General features: G+C 41.9%; 1 protein-coding gene across 1 annotated transcript in view; it reads right to left on the bottom strand.

Moving 5' to 3' along the window:
* The window catches only part of cntn2 (contactin 2), a 148,745-nt gene that overhangs the window by 102,401 nt on the left and 26,323 nt on the right, over positions 1-20,021 (bottom strand). The window contains exon 3 of the mRNA XM_061688467.1: positions 18,164-18,305. Coding sequence (XP_061544451.1) covers positions 18,164-18,305 — 142 coding nt within the window. The remainder of the gene's footprint in view (positions 1-18,163; positions 18,306-20,021) is intronic.

The following is a 20,021-nucleotide window of genomic DNA, read 5'->3' as shown; positions in this document are numbered from 1 at the left end:
CAAAAAAACCATTGGAAGTTTTGTACAAACAAGTAATTAAAGTGATGGATAAAAAACCAAGGCACTATCATCACTGTGCAATTTTAAAAAAATACAGTCTTTTAAACTGGGACAGTCTTCACATATTTGCAGATTTAAATTTGATTGATAAAATACTGCATGATTTGGCTCCAGCTCCTCTGGCTGAGTTCATCAGCCAAAGAAACAGCTCTGAGCGTGTCACTCGAGGCTCAGTCAGAGGTGACTGTCTCATTCCTCTGCGCAGGAGCACTTTCAGTAAGTCAGCCTGGTCAGTGAGGAGCGCTGGTGAGTGGAACTCAGTACCTGAGGAGGTTAAACTGCTTACAACATACAAGGCCTTCACAAAAAAACTGAAAATGTGGTTAGTTAACACCTATAGCTGCCAACACTAAAAGATGTTTTTTTTTTTTTTTTTTTTTAAAAGATGTTATGATGTTTTTTGTTTTTTTTTGTTATGATCAAATGATTTGTGGTTTTATTCTCTCTTAATAGTATAGTAAGTCTTTATGTATCCTGTTTTATATTGTCTTGTAGATGTATTTTACTGCTTTTTTACATCATGGCCAGGGGACTACAGATGAAAACTAGCCTTCTGGCTAATTCTGGCTTTTTTAACCATGTGTATTTCATGTGTTTTATGAAATTGCATTGTCCCCTTTCAAATAAACTGATTAAAAAAAATAAAAAATAATAATACATCAAACTTGTTGAATGTTTTTCAAGACATTCAGATGATTTACACAAATCAGATGACAATCACAGTTGGGTGGGGGACCAGGAAATGCAGGTGCTGGTGTCAGCGACACTGTCCACTGCGGTGGAATGCAGACATTCACTCAGCAGACTGAGTGAATGTAGCGGTGACGCGGAGGATACGTGCGGTAGCTGAGCTCGAGGTAGAGCACGGATGTTCACGAGTCACGACCGAAGCTGGGTGTTTGAGAGCTTGCTGAGAGAGACATACAGTAGGTGGTAACTGAGCTGAATCCCCCCCACTTCCTTAGTTTACAATAACGCATTGTCCTTCGATGAACATGTTGAGTGAATGCAAACCTAAAGGCTGAATGATGAACTGAATGAGGAAGATCTTGAATGAGTCTGTCAAAAAAACTTAAATATTCAGTGAACACACCTTTTGAACAAATCTTTTTAATGAACTGATTCTAGTGATTAATTACACTAAAAAGTACTGCCGTGCCCATCACTAATTACAATATCTTATTGAGTCCTTTACAGTCGTCGTGGAAGAAGCAGTCTAGTCTTCTATATTATACTGCCTCCCGGTGGCCAAGAAGGTACACCAGAAGGAACAGCACAGTTAAATTAATTGCTGCATTAAATCATGATGTACGGACTGTTAAATTCTATACATTCCATTTAATCATGCCTAGGAAGAGTACCACAGATACATTATTTGCCTTGAGGGTGTTGATGGAGAAGTACAGAGAAGGTCAGAAGGAACTACTTTGTGTACTTGTAGATCTAAAAAAAAAGCCAGACAGAGCATCCAGAGAGGAACTGTGATATTGCGTACGGAAGTCTGGAGTGGCAGAGAAGTATGTTAGAATAGTACAGGACATGAATGTGGGCAGTAGAACAGTGGTGAGGTGTGCTGTATATGTGACAGAAGAGTTTAAGGTCATGGTGGGGCTGCACCAGGGAGCCCTTTCTGTTTGCCGAGGTCAAGGATACGCTGACAGATGAGGTTAGACTGGAATTCCCATGGACCATAATGTTCGCAGATGACATGATCTGCAGTGAAATCAGGGAGAAGGTGGAGGAACATTTAGAAAGGTGACGGCATGCACTGGGAAGGAAAGGAATGATGATTAGCCAAAGACAGAATATATGTCCATGAATGAGAGGGGTAGAGGGGGAAGAGTGAGGCTAAAGGGAGAAGAGACAGCGAGGGTGGAGGACTTTAAATACTTTGGGTCAACAGTCCAGAGGAATGGGGAGTGTGATAAGGAAGTGAAAAAAAGTTCATAAGACAGTGGTGAGGCCAGCCATGATGTACGTATTAGAGACAGTGGCACTGAAGAAACAACAGGAAGCAGAGCTGGAGGTGGCGCAAATGAAGCTGTTGAGGTTCTCTCTAGGAGTTGACCAGGTTGAATAGGATTAAAAATAAGCTCATCAGAGGGACAGCGAAGGGTAAATGTTTTGGAGACAAAGTTAAGGAGAGCAGACTACGATGGTTTGGACATGCCCAGAGGAAAGATGGTGAGTATATTGGTAGAAGGATGATAAGGATGGCACTGTCAGGCAAGAGAGCTAGAGGACGACCAAAGGGAAGGTTGATCATTCGGCAACTAATTCTTCATGTATAGTTACGATAAATAGTTGAGCATATGTATGTAAATCGTTAGCAAGTCTTTGTGTGTGTGTGTGTCTGTGTGTGTGTGTCTTTGTGTGTGTAGGTGTGTGTCTGTGTGTGTGTGTGTGTGTGTGTGTGTGAGAGAGAGAGAGAGTGTGAGTGCGCGTCCAGTTTTGAGATTCCAAGAGTCCACAAATTCTCTGATGATGTTAAACCAGCAGTGTTTTCTACGCGAACTAGTTCAAAGTTCAGTTCACCTTTCCAAAATGAACTAGTTCATAGTTGTTTTTTTTCCAACATTTTTCCCCATTGTTGCAACCCATTCAGTCCAAACGAATAGCCAGTTGCAGCTTTCACCTTACAATCTCAAAAACATAAGAAAATAACTTGTTACTTGAATAGTCTTTTTTTAAATCCATCTGAGATTGGGTGGCAGGGACACCATCTTATGTTGGGAAGCCCAGACTTCTCTCTCTCCAGCCACTTCTTCCAGCTCTTCCAGGGGAATCCCGAGGCGTTCCCAGCCAGCCGAGAGATGTAGTCTCTCCAGCGTGTCCTTGGTCTCTGGAGAGGAGGGTCAATCGGGAAGTCGATTCTCAGAATCAAGAGGAGCAGTGCGGTTTTCGTCCAGGCCGTGGAACAGTGGACCAGCTCTTCACCCTCAAGAATGCATGGGAGTTCGCCCAACCAGTCTACATGTGCTTTTTAGACTTGGAGAAGGCGTCCGACCGTGTTCCCCTGGGGGTCCTGTGGAGGGTGCTCCAGGAGTATGGGGTACCGGAGACCTTAATATGGGCTGTTTTGTCCCTGTATGACCAGTTTCAGAGTTTGCTCAGCAATGCCGGCAGTTGGTTGAATTCGTTTGAGTGAGGGTTGGACTTCGCCATAGCTGCACTCAAAACCGGCCTCACCTGTGTTGAGTTTGCATGTTCTCCCCGTGGCTGCATGGGTTTTCTACGGGTACTCCATTTTCCATTCCAAAAACATGCATAGTAGGTTAATTGAAGACTCAAAAATCACCCGTACGTGTGAATGTCAGTGGTCGTTTGTTTATATGTGCCCTGCGATTTGCTGGCGACCAGTTCAGGGTGTACCATGCCTCTTGCCCAGGCAGCTGGGGTAGGCTCCAGTACGGCCGCCACCCTAGTGAGGATAAGCGATACGGAAAATGGATGGTTGGATACCTTTATGGACAGAATTTCTAGGCGGAGCAGAGGTGTTGATGGGTTCTGGTTTGGTGACCTCAGCATTGCATCTCTGCAGATGATGTGGTTCTCAGAATCAGAATCATATTTATTTGCCAAGTATGTCCAAAACATGCAAGGAATTCAGTCAATTTCTTTTTTTTTTTGGGGGGGGACATAAAGACTGACAAAAAACAATTGTGCAAAAAGATGCAGAGTCCTCTAGCACTTAGAGCAGTTCGAATGACTAATATTGCAATAGTCTGGTGCAATGACCATTGTGCAAAGGGCGCTGAGACTTCAAGGAGTGTATGCGGTTTAAAGTGACGAGTAGTGCGATCATCTGGGACAATGTTGGTTGTGCAAATGTTACAGATACTCCTCAATCAGTGCGCAAATGGAGCAGATGCTACTCTGGCATGAGTGGCCAGTATATGCAAATAGTGCAGCATGGCGGTTTCTTGGGGACTGGAATGATGGTGGAGCGTTTGAAACAGGATGGAACTTCGCACATTTCCAAAGATCTGTTGAAGATCTGAGTGAAGACTGGAGCGAGCTGGTCCGCGCAGACTTTGAGGCAGGATGGGGACACATGGTCCGGTCCTGCTGCTTTGTTAATCTTCTGTTGTTTGAAGATGCGTCTCACATCCTGTTCATGGATGGTTAACGCAGAAGTCAGAGGTGTGGATGTGATCGCGGGTGCGGCCGGGTGGGTGTGTGGAGTGAAACTGTCCCTGTCCAAATCTTCAATAGAAGGTATTCAAGTCGTTGGCTAGTGTGCTATTGTTCTCAGCTTGGGGGGATCGTCGCTTGTAATTAGTCAGCAATTGGAATGCATGCCAGACTGATTTTGAGTCGTTCGCGCTAAACTGTTTTTCCAACTTTGCTGCATAGATCCTCTTTGCAATGTTAATTTCTTTAGTAAGCTGGTTTCTAGCTCGATTATACAGGGCCCTGTCCCCGTCTGATATGCATCTTCCTTAGCTTGGTGAAGCTGCTTAAGTTTAGCAGTGAACCACGGCTTGTTGTTGTTGAATGTCCGAAATGATTTTGTTGGTACACAAACCTCTTCACAGAAACTGATATAGGATGTGACAGTGTCCGTATATTCATCCAGGCTGCCAGCTGAATTTTCAAAGACACTCCAGTCTGTGCAGTCTAAACAGCTTTGAAGTTCCATCTTGGCTTCATTGGTCCACTTTTTGACTGTTTTCACTGTAGGCTTCGCACATTTAAGTTCTTGCTTTTACGTAGGTATTAAGTGAATTAAGTAGTGATCAGACGAGCCCAGGGCTGCACGAGGTATAGCACGGTATGCGTTTTTTACCGTAGTGTAGCAGTGGTCTAAAGTATTATTTTCCCTGGTGGGACAGTCGATGTGCTGCTTGTATTTAGGGAGTTCGTGGTTGAGTTTAGCTTTGTTAAAGTCCCCGAGAATAATGAGGGGTGAGTCCGGTTGTTTTTTTTCAATTTCGTTGACTTGTTCGGCGAGCGTTAGCAATACGGCGTTCGTGTTAGCTTGAGGTATAATATAGACTCCAGCCAGTATAAACGATGCAAACTCACGTGGCGAGTAGAATGGTTTACAGTTCAAAAACAGCGACTCCAAATGTGGGCTGCAGTGTGTGCTGAGCACCGTGACGTCCGTACACCATTTTCCGTTGATATGGAGACATATCCCGCCGCCCTTCGTTTTCCCCGATGATTCCATGTCGCGGTCCGCTCGATGAATGTTGAAGCCGGGAAGCATGACGGCGCCATCGGGTACAGCGTCGCAAAGCCAGGTCTCTGTGAAACATGGCCGCGGAACGTCCGAAGTCTTTACTGGTCTTTAACAGAAGATGAAGCTCGTCCATTTTGTTGGGTAGGGAGCATACATTCGCGAGGGGGATCGACGGGAACGCCAATCTGTGTCCTCTCTTGCGGAGTTTCACCTGAATGCCGGCTCGTTTTCCTCTGTGGCGCCGCTTCCGCCTCCATGCGCCGAAAACCAGTAACTCGGGGAAAAAACTGAGCGGATTTTCGAAAGTTGGTGACAGAAAGTCCGGAGTAGGCTCCTTGATGGTTAGCAGGTCTCCCCTTGTGTAAGTGAGTCGTGTAAGGTCTCCAAAGACGGACGAAAAACACAAAAACAAAGACAATACTAGAGATCGCGTTACCGAGGCGACCACACTGGTAGGCGCCATCTCTTGACTACATCAAACCGCAATCTTCAACTCTCACTGAAGCGGTTTGCAGCCGAGTGTGAAGCAGTTGGGATGAAAATGAGGAAAATCTGAGGCCATGGTCCTCAGTCGGAAAAGGGCGGCGTGCTCTGTATGGGTTGAGAAAGAGATCCTGCCCCCAGTGGAGGAGTTCTAGTATCTCGGGTTCTTGTTCATGAGTGAGGGAAGAATGGAGCGGGAGATTGACAGGAATATCGGTGCAGCATCTGCAGTGATGCGAACTCTGTACCAGTCTGTCGTGGTGAAGAAGAAGCTGAGCCAGCTGGCAAAACTCTCGATTTGCTGGTTGATCTACATTCCTAGCATCACCTATGCTCAAGAGCTGTGGGGTCGTGACCGAAAGAACAAGTTCGCGGACACAAGAGGCCGAAATGAGGTTCCTCCACAGGATGTCCGGACTCTCCGGGAGGGACTCAGAGTCGAGCCGCTGCTTCTCCGCATCGAGAGGACCCAGATGAGGCTTGGGCATCTGGTTAGGATGCCCCCTGGACGCCTCCTGGTGAGGTGTTTCCGGGACAACCCAGGACACGCTGGAGAGACGATGACTCTCAGCTGGACTGAGAATGCCTCGGGATTCCCCTGGAAGAACTGGACGAAGTGTCTCGGGGGAGAGAAGTCTGGGCGTCCCTGTTTAAGCTGCTTGCCCCATAAGCCGACCCCGAATAATGCTCATATTCTTTGTGTCTTGTGCTTTTGTTAAATATATTGTAGAAGTTATCATTTATTTGCTTAGCTTGCATTAGTTTTATGGACGATTTTGATAAAGGAAGATGTCTCGCCTTCAAGAAGATGACTCAGCAGGAATCATCAGAGAGAAGGACGTGGCTGGGACGTGTTGGTCCCATGTTTTCACCTTGAAACCCTACCCTTAGTGTGTTGTGTCTTGTAGCTTAGTACGTTATGTCTTGTAAACTTAGAAACCTCCCTATTTTCAAATAAATGCAGGAGCGACGGGAGAGATTGTTTAGAGCGTGATGAGAGCCTGTAATCTGAACAATCTCCCATACGCCCTCCTCATGAGAAAAAGAAACCAGCGTCTTCATTCCTTTTGTGTCTATTTTTTATAATGTTGGGTAAGATAAATCCAACATTAAATTGGTCCTTCGAGCCGGATGTCAATACACCCGAGGATTCCAGTTGTGAAGCCGACATCCAGTTAAGAGACCGTGGTCACGGCAATTGAGACCCTTTCCGGGGCTGGTCTTCGTTCTTCTCAACTGGGATCTGAAGGTTGACGACAATCCACAGGATTGAAGATGACTTTGGTGAGTTAAATTTAAAAAAAATTTTTTTTCGGAAATAGGATTAAAGAGTGAGTGAATTGCGCGACGAAGAAGTCTGCGACAGAATAAACCTTGTGTAATACTAGTCACTGGAAAGTAGTAGAGGGACGGCGGAGTCCGACAAATTCCGCGAGGACGGCGGAGTCCTGTACGTACTTAAATTCCGTTAAATTCCGTTAAAGAAACTAGGAAAGTTTAGTGGCGTCATAGTTAAATTCGGTATAGGACGGCGGAGTCCTAAGTGTAAAGATTGGAAGTTCATAAATTTTTTTTTTTTTTTTTTAAAAACAGGATCCTGATAAAATGTAGTATTTAGAGACAAGGGATAACTGAACACGGCTTTAATGGTTGGTTAAATACACAAAAAAATAGCCGCGTTGTAGGAATCAAATTATATAAAATAAAAGAGAATACGGACAAACTACCGAAACTACTAAACTACAAACTACCAAACTACTAAGCCAGCCTGCTTCCCAAGTCAACAAATCCTCGTGTAACCAGGATATGAAAAAAGTTTACGACATGCGACACCTGATAAAATTACTGTAGATTATCTGTACTCAGACAATGAAGCAAAGGTCGCGGCAGGAATTATTTTACCAGACAAATTAAAGGAACTGTATAAAAATACAAGTGTCCCACATATTTCATTGTGCAAATATTATGAGTCACAGTGGAAACATATGGGAACATTAGTAAAACAAGGACAGGAGACAGATGATTGGCAGCAAATAGAAAACAAACTGGAATACAGTGCATCAACTGGTCTAATTAGGAAGGCGATGTTTTGGATAATACAAGGGTGATGAAGGGAAACACATGCATCCTGTTTGATTAGACCAAATGATCCTCACTGAAATTGATTAAGAAATATTTTTTAAAAAGTTCCAAAAAAATTTGATGAAGGCCTTATTAAAGGGGCTTTACCAGTACAAATTAAACCCAAAACAGAATATAGACCAGGGATTCGCCAATATCCATTAAAACCAGATGCACATGAAGGAATCAAACCGGTAATTGAACCACTAATTAAGGCAGGAGTTATAGTGGAGTGTCCAGAATCACCTTGTAACAGACCCATTTTTCCCTGTAAAAAAGGCCCCACCTATAGTGGGTTGGAGACTTACAGGCAGTAAATACTGCAGTAATACAGAGAGCAGCAAGACCAGACGCTACTGTGTTTACAGTAGTGGACATAAGTAATGCATTCTTTTCTGTACCAGTAGAAAAGAACAGTAAATTTTGGTTTTGCATTTGCATTTGAGGAAAAAAATATATACATTTACTAGATTACCGCAAGGTTACTGTGAAAGTCCAACCATTTATTCACAAGTTATGACAACACGCATGTCTTCTGGCATCTCCAGATGGAGAGACATGCAAAGATTCGTTGGCCTTACTGCATCACATAAAGTTAACAAAAATAAATTGCAATAATGTAAAAGTCAAATATCTAGGCCATAATTTAAGTGTAGGAGGAAGGACTATATTAGAAGACAGGAAAGCTATAGTCTTAAAAAATCCTAAACCACAGACGAAGAAACATATAATAATCATTTTTAGGTCTGACAAATTATTGTAGAGCATGGATTCCAAACTATGCAGAAATTGTTGCATCATTGTCAAAATTAATGTATGAAGCCAACCTTAAAATGACATCACCTGTTTAATGGAGTACAGAGGCAGAAAAGACCTTCTGTGACATTAAACAAGATTTGGTGTCCAGTCCTGCGCTAGGCCTTCCAAATTTAATGATAAAACATTCATTCAAATGGTAGATTGTAAAAACTATTACATGACCTCCGTACTTACACAACAATACGCTGGTAAACTAAGACCATGGGCTTATTTTTCGACTAAATTGGACAGCGTGACGTGTGCATTACCGCATTGTGTCAGAACAGTTGTGGCAGCCTTGATGGCAGTAGAGAGCAGTTCCACAATTGTGTTATTTCATCCATTAACTCTTAAGGTCCCACATACAGTGTCTGCTCTCCTATTGGAAACGAATATGGCGTTTTTATCACCTGCAAGACATTTATCTTGCATGGCCATCTTGCTGTCACAACCACATTTGACTGTTGAGCGATGCACAACCTTAAATCCAGCCACATTAACACCCTTACCTGATGAAGGCACGCATCATGATTGTCAGGAATTGGCTGAACAAACTGCTGAATTAGTAGCATTAACCGAGGCATGCAAACTAATGATAAATAAAGATGGTACAATCTATACTGATAGCCAATATGAGTATTCCACAACAAGAACGCAATTATTGGGAAAAACAAAGTGCAAAACTACAAAATGAAATTTACATTAGCACAGAAAAAAAAAAAAAAAAAAAACCTATTCAAATGGGCTGCTATATTGAGCCATGCTGTGTCACATGTCTCAACCAGAGGGATGGTGGCACAGAAAGATCGACACTTAACAGCCCTAAAAATAGCAGAAAGAAATACGTGGGTTCATTTAACACACTGTAAAAGAGTCATTTCAGCTGAGTACTCAAATAGGGAAGGTGAGCAAAAGTCTGATAACGGAGCGGGAGCAGATGTGTAGATTCTGAAAACGCTTGCTGGTCAGTGAAGAAAAAAGACACCAACCCTTTTAGTGAGAACTCAGCAGAAAGGCACACCCACGTTGGTTACGAGATTCGATAAGTTGTTACGTAGCAACTTTGGCTACTATGGTGTTGGTTTTGTTTATGTGGTACATGGGACGTCCCACCCTAAATGATACAACCAATTTTTTAGATAGAAAATCACCTACCAACTGGACCAATATGACAAACCCAATAATGGAAAATTTTGAATCATTAACTCTTATCAAAAGGAGTAAAGCTGATGATCAGAACTGTGGGCATGGCCTCCAAACGCGGTAAACCGGTTTAATATGTTGTGCCCCCCAAAATCAAACTGCTTTAATCATAATTCCATATGTGGCTCTCACCAATGATGCTCAAGAGAATGGACAGAATTGGGGATTTGGATATGACTGGTATGCAACTATAGGCTTTGGATGGGAACACCTCATTGGTGAAACAGATTATGATTGGTCCAGTTGGTCACAAAAAACAGCAAAAGAACATAGAAAGAAGTTTAACATAAGCAAAACGGCCCATAGTTTAATATTGAAATACAAATCAAGTCACCCAGTGTGTTTGAAGATGAGCTTGTGGGCATATTCTGGCGGAAAAGATCCCCACTTCCAAGTAGAATTGTGTTATGTGAACCGTGTTAAACCAGAAATGCCATTGAAAACTTCAAAGAAAGGTGGACAAATTCTAATGGTTAACAACATAACTACTGATGATTGGTTCCTTGTTGTCACAGGAGTTTCAGGACAAAATAACAATTGGTTACTATTGGTGGAACAAGCAGCAAATGTAGCGAGAAAAGATTGTGTGGTTTGCATGGGTCCCAGGCCTTTGTTGCGCATAGTTCCTGGCACAATTATCACAAGATTGTATTATTCCATTAATGAACGCTACTGTACCAACTGGGAGGTGTAAATCGTGGGATCCTATATATCCCGTAACAAAAGCAGATAAACACAAACCAATGTTTTCTATTTTAGTAGCACCGAAAAATTTTACTTGTATAAACATGATTAGTAAAGGAAAAAAATAAATAAAAAATTAGGACCACAGAACGACACACAGTGTAAAGTAACCTTAAAAGTCGGACCAAATTTTATGTCACTATCACGGAGCGACATCTGGTGGTGGTGCGGAGATGATAGACTGTTTGATAGATTACCTAAAGATATATCTGGATTGTGCGCTATTATCACTTTGATATTGCATGTGTCAGTATACCCTATGCCTGTTCAAGATTTAATGGAAAGGGCACCAATGTTTTTGTCCAATCTAGAACATAGACAAAAAAGAGATTTATCCTGGCAGAGGCAAAATTATCCAACATAAAACATACATTGACGCCATAGGTGTTCCTCGTGGGGTTCCTAATCAATACAAATTAGCTGACCGAGTTGCAGGAGGATTTGAATACTTCATATGCTGGTGGTGTACGATTAATAAAAATGTTAATGGGATAAACTATATCCACTTCAATGTACAGAGATTAGGAAATTGGACTCAAGAGTGGGTCGGAAGCTGTGCATGAGCAGTTCAAGGACGTTCCAAAACCACATAGCTGTCGACATGCTCCTCGCAAGAGAGGGAGGTGTTTGCGGTATGTTTCGAGAACAAACAATACTGCTTCAGATGGCAGCTTGACCAGAGCCATCGATGGTCTACGGACCCTCAATCAACACTCCTTGTGGGACAGCTGGATGGACGTTTTTGGTAAATACAAAACCCTAATTTCACCAATATTGATATAAATTGCTGTTTTTGCAGTCATTCTGACATTGCGTGGATGTTGTTGTATCACATGCATTTGGGCTTTAATCAGTAGATTAATCACCACAGCAATTACCCACATGGAACCGTATGGAGCAGATGTGATTACGATGTTTAAACTACAACATTCATATATGACAAGTTTACTCTGAGTGTCAATGTATTTGTTTCATAAAAATTATTCTACAGTTAAAAAATCGAAATGAAGTGACTGTAAAATTATATGGGAATTTGTGCAAATACATGATAAACAGGAGGGAAATGTTAAATATATTGTAGAAGTTATCATTTATTTGCTTAGCTTGCATTAGTATTATGGACGATTTTGATAAAGGAAGATGTCTCGCCTTCAAAAAGATGACTCAGCAGGAATCATCAGAGAGAAGGATGTGGCCGGGACATATTGGTCCCATGTTTTCACCTTGAAACCCTACCCTTAGTGTGTTGTGTCTTGTAGCTTAGTACGTTATAGCTTGTAAACTTAGAAACCTCCCTATTTTCAAATAAATGCAGGAGCGACGGGAGAGATTGTTTAGAGGGTGATGAGAGGCTGTAATCTGAACAATCTCCCATACGCCCTCCTCATGAGAAAAAGAAACCAGCCTCTTCATTCCTTTTGTGTCTATTTTTTATAATGTTGGGTAAGATAAATCCAACAGCTTTGCAATTAGATTTACTTCAATTTACAATCATGTGCTTTGCATTTTTGGTGTGTTTTGGGAAGGAAGTTTTAAAGAGCTACCTTTTCATTTGAATGAATGGGAGTGGTTTATGGTTGAAAGTGCAGCAGTGCAATGGAAAAACTTGTCAAAGGATATAAAAACAAGTGATTCCTTAACTATCTTAAAAAGAGCGCTTAAAAGTGACTACAAAACATCACTTTAATTTACTCAGTTTTAGTCAGATTTTTGTTTTAATGATTGTAATTGTAATTTTGACTGATCTTAATATATTTGGCTTCATTGCCCTGCTGCTACCATTACCCTGTTTTTTAGGTTTATGCACCTTAAAAGTAAAAGGAGCATGTGATGACTAATATGTACTTCTGTAAATAGCTTTAAGCTCTCAGGCTTTATTTTGTTTTTATCCTTGATGATGCTTGACTCTATGTTGGGAAGTGCTAATGTGCTCTTTTTTGTGCTATCAACTAATAAAATCAAGTCAAATCAAAGAGCTGCCACTGAAGGGGAATCAAGAGAGAAGGAGAGAGACAGAGAAGCAGAGAGAGACAGTAGAGTGAAAATGTACACATTATGTACTTCAAAAGTTTTTTCTTATTATATTTTATATTAAAGGCCAATAAAAAAATGTCAACATCAATATTATATTTGTGTGTTCATTTACAGTTTAAATGTGACAGTGTAAGATATGCTTGGTGGTGAATAACATTGTATTTTTTCATCGATGTCTGGAAAAATTTTCTCTCTTGGGAGAGTCTGTGTCATGCTAACTCCGGGATGCTGCAACCACCTGAGGCGGTTTCAGGTGTGTGTCCATCGCGTGTTTAGCCATCAGTGTCATGTCACATTGCTGTTTCAAGGATAAGCAAAACATATGTTCTGTTTGACTGGGACCAGCACAAGCAAGCGCAGTTTCCACCTCACCTCAGATGCTCACAAATGGGTAGGGTAAAACAGGTAAAAACAAGCTACTTCCAATTATCATTACAAGTTGCCCTCTGAAACAAATGTTGCGGTGCTGGTTATTGTTTCTCCTTTTTTTCTCTTCCATCTCCTTAGACAAGGCATTCAACTCTGTTCCTCTACTTGCAACTGACCATGATACCAAGAGATGGACCTGCTTTCAACACCAGGAGATGTGGATGAAGACTGGGGTGCACCCCAATGCACAGACACCAAACAGGTGTGGGCATACTTATTACCCATGGCTCACCGGGGGCAACTCCAGAGTGGAAGAGAGTCCAATCCCTCTCAAGAAGAATGTTACTGGAGCCTAAGATGTGTGTTGAGGAGAGCCCGACTACCGTAATTTCTCATGTATAATACGCACCCCTCAAAATTAGACCTCCAAATTCTGGAAAACCCTTCTACCTATGTATAATGCATTTTTACAATGCATGATTTTGCTTCAACCCATATGATCAAAACGAAGTATTATCTGTATTTTGTTCGTTTTTTTCAAATAATTATTCTGAAGTTAAGCACTTTATTTGAACACGAAATACTTTATTTTTATTTACTTGCTCTTATTTTGAAATTCACAGCCCTACTTGTATTTAGTAAATGAGAAAACACACAGCTGTGCTCATCTTTGATTACACAGGCAGAATTTGTAAGATGTATACAATTCTTCAGAATCAGAATCATCTTTATTTGCCAAGTATGTCCAAAACACACAAGGAATTTGTCTCCGGTAGTTGGAGCCGCTCTAGTACAACAAACAGTCAAATTACAGAACACTTTGGGGACATAAAGACATTGACAAAAAACAATTTGTGCAAAAAGATGCAGAGTCCTCTAGCACTTAGAGCAGTTCGAACGACTAATATTGCAATAGTCCGGTGCAATGACCATTGTGCAAAGGGCGCTGAGACTTCAAGGAGTGTATGCGGTTTAAAGTGACGAGTAGTGCGATCATCTGGGACAATGTTGGTTGTGCAAATGTTACAGATACTCCTCAATCAGTGTGCAAATGGAGCAGATGCTACTCTGGCATGAGTGGCCAGTATATGCAAATAGTGCAGCATGGCGAGACAACTACAGTGAGTGCACGAGTAATACATAATTGACCCCACAGAAATGTGACAACGAACTCAAGTCAAAAAATTGCCAGCTTGTTGTAATGGAAGTAATGGTTTTCTTCTTTAAAGAAAACATGAAGGGCCAGGCGAAACACATTTAATTTTATGTTAATGGGATTCAAATTAAACTGTCAAGCATTTCAGAAAAGCATTATCATTAAACAAAACCATACAGAAAGTAATGATGGTTATTGTTAAGTCATCAGTCGTATTTAAAAAAAATAAATAAAGAAATAAAAACATTTCACAAATTATGTCAGGGTATGTAAATTTATGAGCACAACTGTACATGCAGTGGGTAGGGAAAGTATTCAGACCCCCTTGAATTTTTCACTCTTTGTTATATTGCAGCCATTTGCTAAAATAATTTAAGTTCATTTTCACCCCTCTTTAATGTACATACAACACCCATATTGACAGAAAGAAAACGCAATTGTTGAAATTTCATTAATATTACCTTAATATTACCTCAGACCCTTTGCTGTGACACTGATATATTTAACCCAGGTGCTGTCCATTTCTTCTGAACATCCTTGAGATGGTTCTACACCTTCATCGGAATCCAGCTGTGTTTGACTACACTGATTGAAGCCACACACCTGTCTATGTAAGACCTTACAGCTCACAGTGCATGTCAGAGCAAATGAGAATCATGAGGTCAAAGGAACTGCCTGAAGAGCTCAGAGACAGAATTGTGGCAAGGAACAGATCTGGCCAAGGTTACAAAAAAATAATTCTGCTGCACTTAAGGTTCCTAAGAGCACAGTGGCCTCCATAATCCTTAAATGGAAGATGTTTGGGATAACCAGAACCCTTCCTAGAGCTGGTCATCCGGCCAAACTGAGCAATCAGGGGAGAAAAGCCTTGGTGAGAGAGGTAAAGAAGAACCCGAAGATCACTGTGACTGAGTTCCAGAGATGCAGTCGGGAGATGGGAGAAAGTTATAGAAAGTCAACCATCACTGCAGCCCTCCACCAGTCAGGGCATTATGGCAGAGTGGCCCGAAGGAAGCCTCTCCTTAGTGCAAGACACATGAAAGCCCGTCTGGAGTTTGCTAAAAAAAAACACCTTAAGGACTCCAAGATGGTAAGAAATAAGATTATCTGGTCTGATGAGACCAAGATATAACTTTTTGGTCTTAATTCTGTGTGGAGAAAACCAGGCACTGCTCATCACCTGTACAATACAGGGCCAACAGTGAAGCATGGTGGTGGGAGCATCATGCTGTGGGGGTGTTTTGCAGCTGCAGGGACAGGACGACTGGTTGCAATCGAAGGAAAGATGAATGCGGCCAAGTACAGGGATATCATGGACGAAAACCTTCTCCAGAGTGCTCAGGACCTCAGAATGGGCTGAAGGTTCACCTCCCAGCAAGACACTGACCCTAAGCACACAGCTAAAATAACGAAGGAGTGGCTTCAACTCTGTGACTGTTCTTGAATGGCTCAGCCAGAGCCCTGACTTAAACCCAATTGAGCATCTCTGGAGCGACCTGAAAATGGCTGTCCACCAACGTTCACCATCCAACCGGACAGAACTGGAGATGTGCAAGGAGGAATGGCAGAGGATCCCCAAATCCAGCTGTGAAAAACTCAAAAAGATCATTCTCAAAAAGACTCATGGCTGTATTAGCTCAAAAGGGTGCTTCTACTAAATACTGAGCAAAGGGTCTGAATACTTATGGCTGTGTGATATTTCAGTTTTTCCTTTTTAATAAATTTGCAAAAATTTCAACAGTTCAGTTTTTTTTTGTCAATATGGGGTGCTGTGTGTACATTAATGAGGGGGGAAAACTTAAATGATTTGAGCAAATGGCTGCAATATACTTTCCGTACCCACTGTATATGCAGTCATATGTACCCCTGTCATATTGGAATGAAAGTGTAGTAGTGTAGTGCAACTTTTTCATAACCTCTAGGTGGCGGCATACATTTATAAAATGTGAATTTTTTTTTTTTTCCATTTTCCCCTATACCTAGGTTTAATGGGCACTATTGACTTTTAACATTTTTTGGGGGGAAAAAATGCACATTATACACGAGAAATTACGTTTTCTCGACATTCCACGTTCCTAGAGCTAGCTTCTTTAGCCGGGGGTCCTATTGCCAAGGTTCCCGACTTAGACCACAGCCCAGCTCACATTGCACCAAACCCTCTTCGGCCCTCCCACAGGTGGTGAGCCCATATGAAGAGGAACCACCACAACGTCTCTTCAGGCTGTGCCCGGCCAGGCCCCCTGGTTCTTTGAGGCGTGCTTTGTCTGGTCCCTGACCGAGGACCCGTTTTCCCTGGGTGATTCTACCAGGGGCATAAAGCCCCAGACAACTGAGCTCGTAGGATCATTGGGACATACAAACTCCTCCACCTTGATAAGGTGACGGCTCAATGAGGAGCAATGTTACCCCTAGAATTAAAACCCTCTTTGATGGGTCACTTAGGGATAGAGAGGTATTTTTAGCCTATATTATTCAGCTGTCATAAGTTTATTTCATGCGGTTTTAATATTTGGGGCGGCACGGTGGACGACTGGTGAGAGCGTCAGCCTCACAGTTCTGAGGACCCGGGTTCAATCCCCGGGCCCGCCTGTGTGGAGTTTGCATGTTCTCCCCGTGCCTGCGTGGGTTTTCTCCGGGCACTCCGGTTTCCTCCCACATCCCAAAAACATGCATGAATTGGAGACTCTAAATTTCCCATAGGCATGACTGTGAGTGCGAATGGTTGTTTGTTCCTATGTGCCCTGCGATTGGCTGGCAACCAGTTCAGGGTGTCGATGACAGCTGGGATAGGCTCCAGCACGCCCGCGACCCTAGCGAGGAGAAGCGGCTCAGAAAATGGATGGATGGATGGATGGAATATTTGGTTAACCTCTGGATGCTCTTTTTGTTAAGTCACACCACAAGGAAGTAGTCTGGTAAAAAGCGATACACTGTAACTTGACGGGAATAAACAGATCATATGTAGTTCATCACAACCGCTACAACCACCATTGAAGTGGAACAGTGTGTGAATAAATGACTGGTTTTGCACAGAAAAATGTCTCTGTGATTGCCTTTCACACGGCTTTTTTTCTTGTTATAAGTAACACAATGTGAAATTATTGAAATAAATTGGCTTTTTATTAGCAGGAGTTTTCCCCTCCATGCTACTCACTTTGGTTTCAGCAGTCTTTTATTACAAGCTACTATGTAGTGCACTGTTTGTTCCTCATTGTCTAATGTTGCAAACCAAACCAATTCAAAATGACTGATGAAACAGTGCCCCTTGCGTAAACTAGTTCCGGTCTGTTCTCCACCGTGTCTTCAACATAAACAGTGTGCATCATCAGGCTATGGAAGCTGTTAAAGGCGAACAAATGATTTCAAAAATTAAAAATAAAAATAAAATAAAATAAAAAACATTTATGTGACCCGAAAATAAATATTTTTCAATTAAATTGATCTATTGCTCAGCCTTACGACATATATTATTCCAAGATGTGCGTAATAATACGTACATGCGAGATTTGATCCCTTTTAAGTGTCCAAGCAAACTATAGGACGGAAGGTAATGAATCATTTTGTATTTATGACCTGGAAGGGGCGTTTTTTTGGACACAGTAAATATTTACTGTAATTATCATTTGACCACTGCATAGGCATTACAGTAGGTTAGTGATAGGGATGACATGACAGGGATGGCCAATTAATTTTTCCCAGGGGTCATGTGAGGAATTCGAATGGTTGTATGCTGACTGCAATTAAGCCCGGGTGTGCCCCTGCCCCCACCAGTAGCATCAACACTCTGTTGATGGGCCGCAATTCTTTTTGGGACATCTACTGTCAAGTCAGAGTAATTATTTTCTGCAGGAACTTGAGAACAAAATTATGTTACATTGTCGTCATGGGAACGAAACTCTGTCGTAAAGCAAGGACACCCTGTACAGTAAATCTGTCATTAAGGCTCCAGGAAATGGGTCAATACCAATACAATTTGTCGGCTAGCCTTTAGCAGTATTAGACCTACCCACCTGTAGGAAGCAGCTGGACTTGCCCTGGCCTGACAGCTGAGAACTACCTTCCCTTCGCTCAGGCCTTCCGGGTAAATTAAATTGTTTGGCTGTTCTTCAAAGACTGGCCCACTATCATGACCAGAGACACACACATCTCCACCTGAAAAAAAAATAAAAAATAAAATAAAAAAAGCACACCACAGGTTAAAAGAAGTTACAAAATACTGTTAAATATATGAGGATTAGGCCTACTAGAACATTTCATCTTTTATTTCCAGATATTTACATTTGGATCATATATGCAATGTAGAAGGGAAGCATTTTTTGCAGGGAATCTCAAAAGGTTTAGGTGAGAAAAAGTACGAGAAAACATTTTAGTGAATAAGATATAATATTTACCTGCAATTCCTTTGTTTTGGAGTAACCACATCAAACCTGTGACCCACTGACATCACAAACCTTTGCATTCTTCTTTTGTGATGCCTTTTCCAGGGTTTCACAGCAGCTTCCTTCCATTGTTTGTTATGGGGTTACTCCATTCAGTTAACTGTTTAGCATGCTCTATACAGTTTATGTCTGGAGATTGACTTGGCCAGTCTAAAATGGTCTACTTTCTTGCCCCCGATTAAGTAATTTGTTGAATTGAGAGCGTGTGGCCTGATGCATGATGATTGATCTCCCAATCAGTTTGGTTGCATTGTTCTTTTAATTGACATCTTTTTTTCTGTAGACCTCTGAGTTAATGTTTCTGCTTCCATCATGTGTTTACATCAATGAAAATTAATTAGTCAATCCCAGAAGAAGCCATGCAGGCCCATGCCATCAAAGGAGGTACCCCTGAGTTTCAAAGCTTCTTCAGTCCCCTCCAAAAGTATTGGAACGGCAAGGTCAATTCCTTTGTTTTTGCTGTATACTGAAGACCTTTGGGTTTCATATAAAAAGATGAATATGAGACAAAAGTTCAGAATTCCAGCTTTTATTTGATGGTATTTACATCTAGATGTGTTAAACAAGGTCACCGGTGGTGTCGTGGTACACTCGCCTGACTTTGGTGCAGGCAGCGTGGGTTCAGTTCCCACTCAGTGACAGTGTGAATGTGAGTGCGAATGGTTGTCCGTGTCTATGTGTGCCCTGCGACTGACTGGCAACCAGTTCAGGGTGTATTCCGCCTTTCGCCCGAAGTCAGCTGGGATAGGCTCCAGCGTCCCGCGACCCTAACCAGGATAAGCGGTGTTGATAATGGATGGATGGATGGATGTGTTAAACAAGTCAGGACAGAGCACCTTTTGTTTGAAGCCATCCACTTTTCAGGTGAGCAAAAGTATTGCAACATGTGACTGATGGGTCTTTTGTAGTTTCTCAGGTGTTGCCTTATAGATCGATTGCTTAAACAATAGATAGAGCTTGTTTTTGGTGTTTGGTTTCACCTGTGAAAACTGCATGTGCTGTTAAAGCAAACATGAAGACCAGAGAGCTGTCTATGGGAGAAAAGCAAACCATTTTGAAGCTGAGAGAAGAGGGAAAATCAATCAGCGCTATTGCACAAACATTGAGCATAGCCTATACAACAATTTAGAATGTCCTGAAAAAACAAAGAAACTACTGGTGTACTGAGCAACAGATATCGAACTGGTCGGCCAAGGGTATCAACAGCAGTTGATGACAGAAACATTGTGAGAGTTGTGAAGAAACACCAAAAGACAACAGTCAGTGACATCACTGCCAACCTTCGCAGGGCAGGGGTGAAGGTATCACAATCCAGTGTTCGAAGAAAACTTTGACAGAAAAAATATATAGGCCATACCAAAAGATGCAAACCACTCATCAGCAAAAAAAATCGGAAGGCCAGATTGGATTTTGCAAAGAAGTAGAGAGG

Source organism: Phycodurus eques, chromosome 10, assembly GCF_024500275.1.
Source record: "Phycodurus eques isolate BA_2022a chromosome 10, UOR_Pequ_1.1, whole genome shotgun sequence".
Classification (NCBI taxonomy): Eukaryota; Metazoa; Chordata; class Actinopteri; order Syngnathiformes; family Syngnathidae; genus Phycodurus; species Phycodurus eques.
The sequence above is the reverse complement of the archived record's forward strand: the minus strand, read 5'-3'. Positions and strand labels throughout refer to the sequence as shown.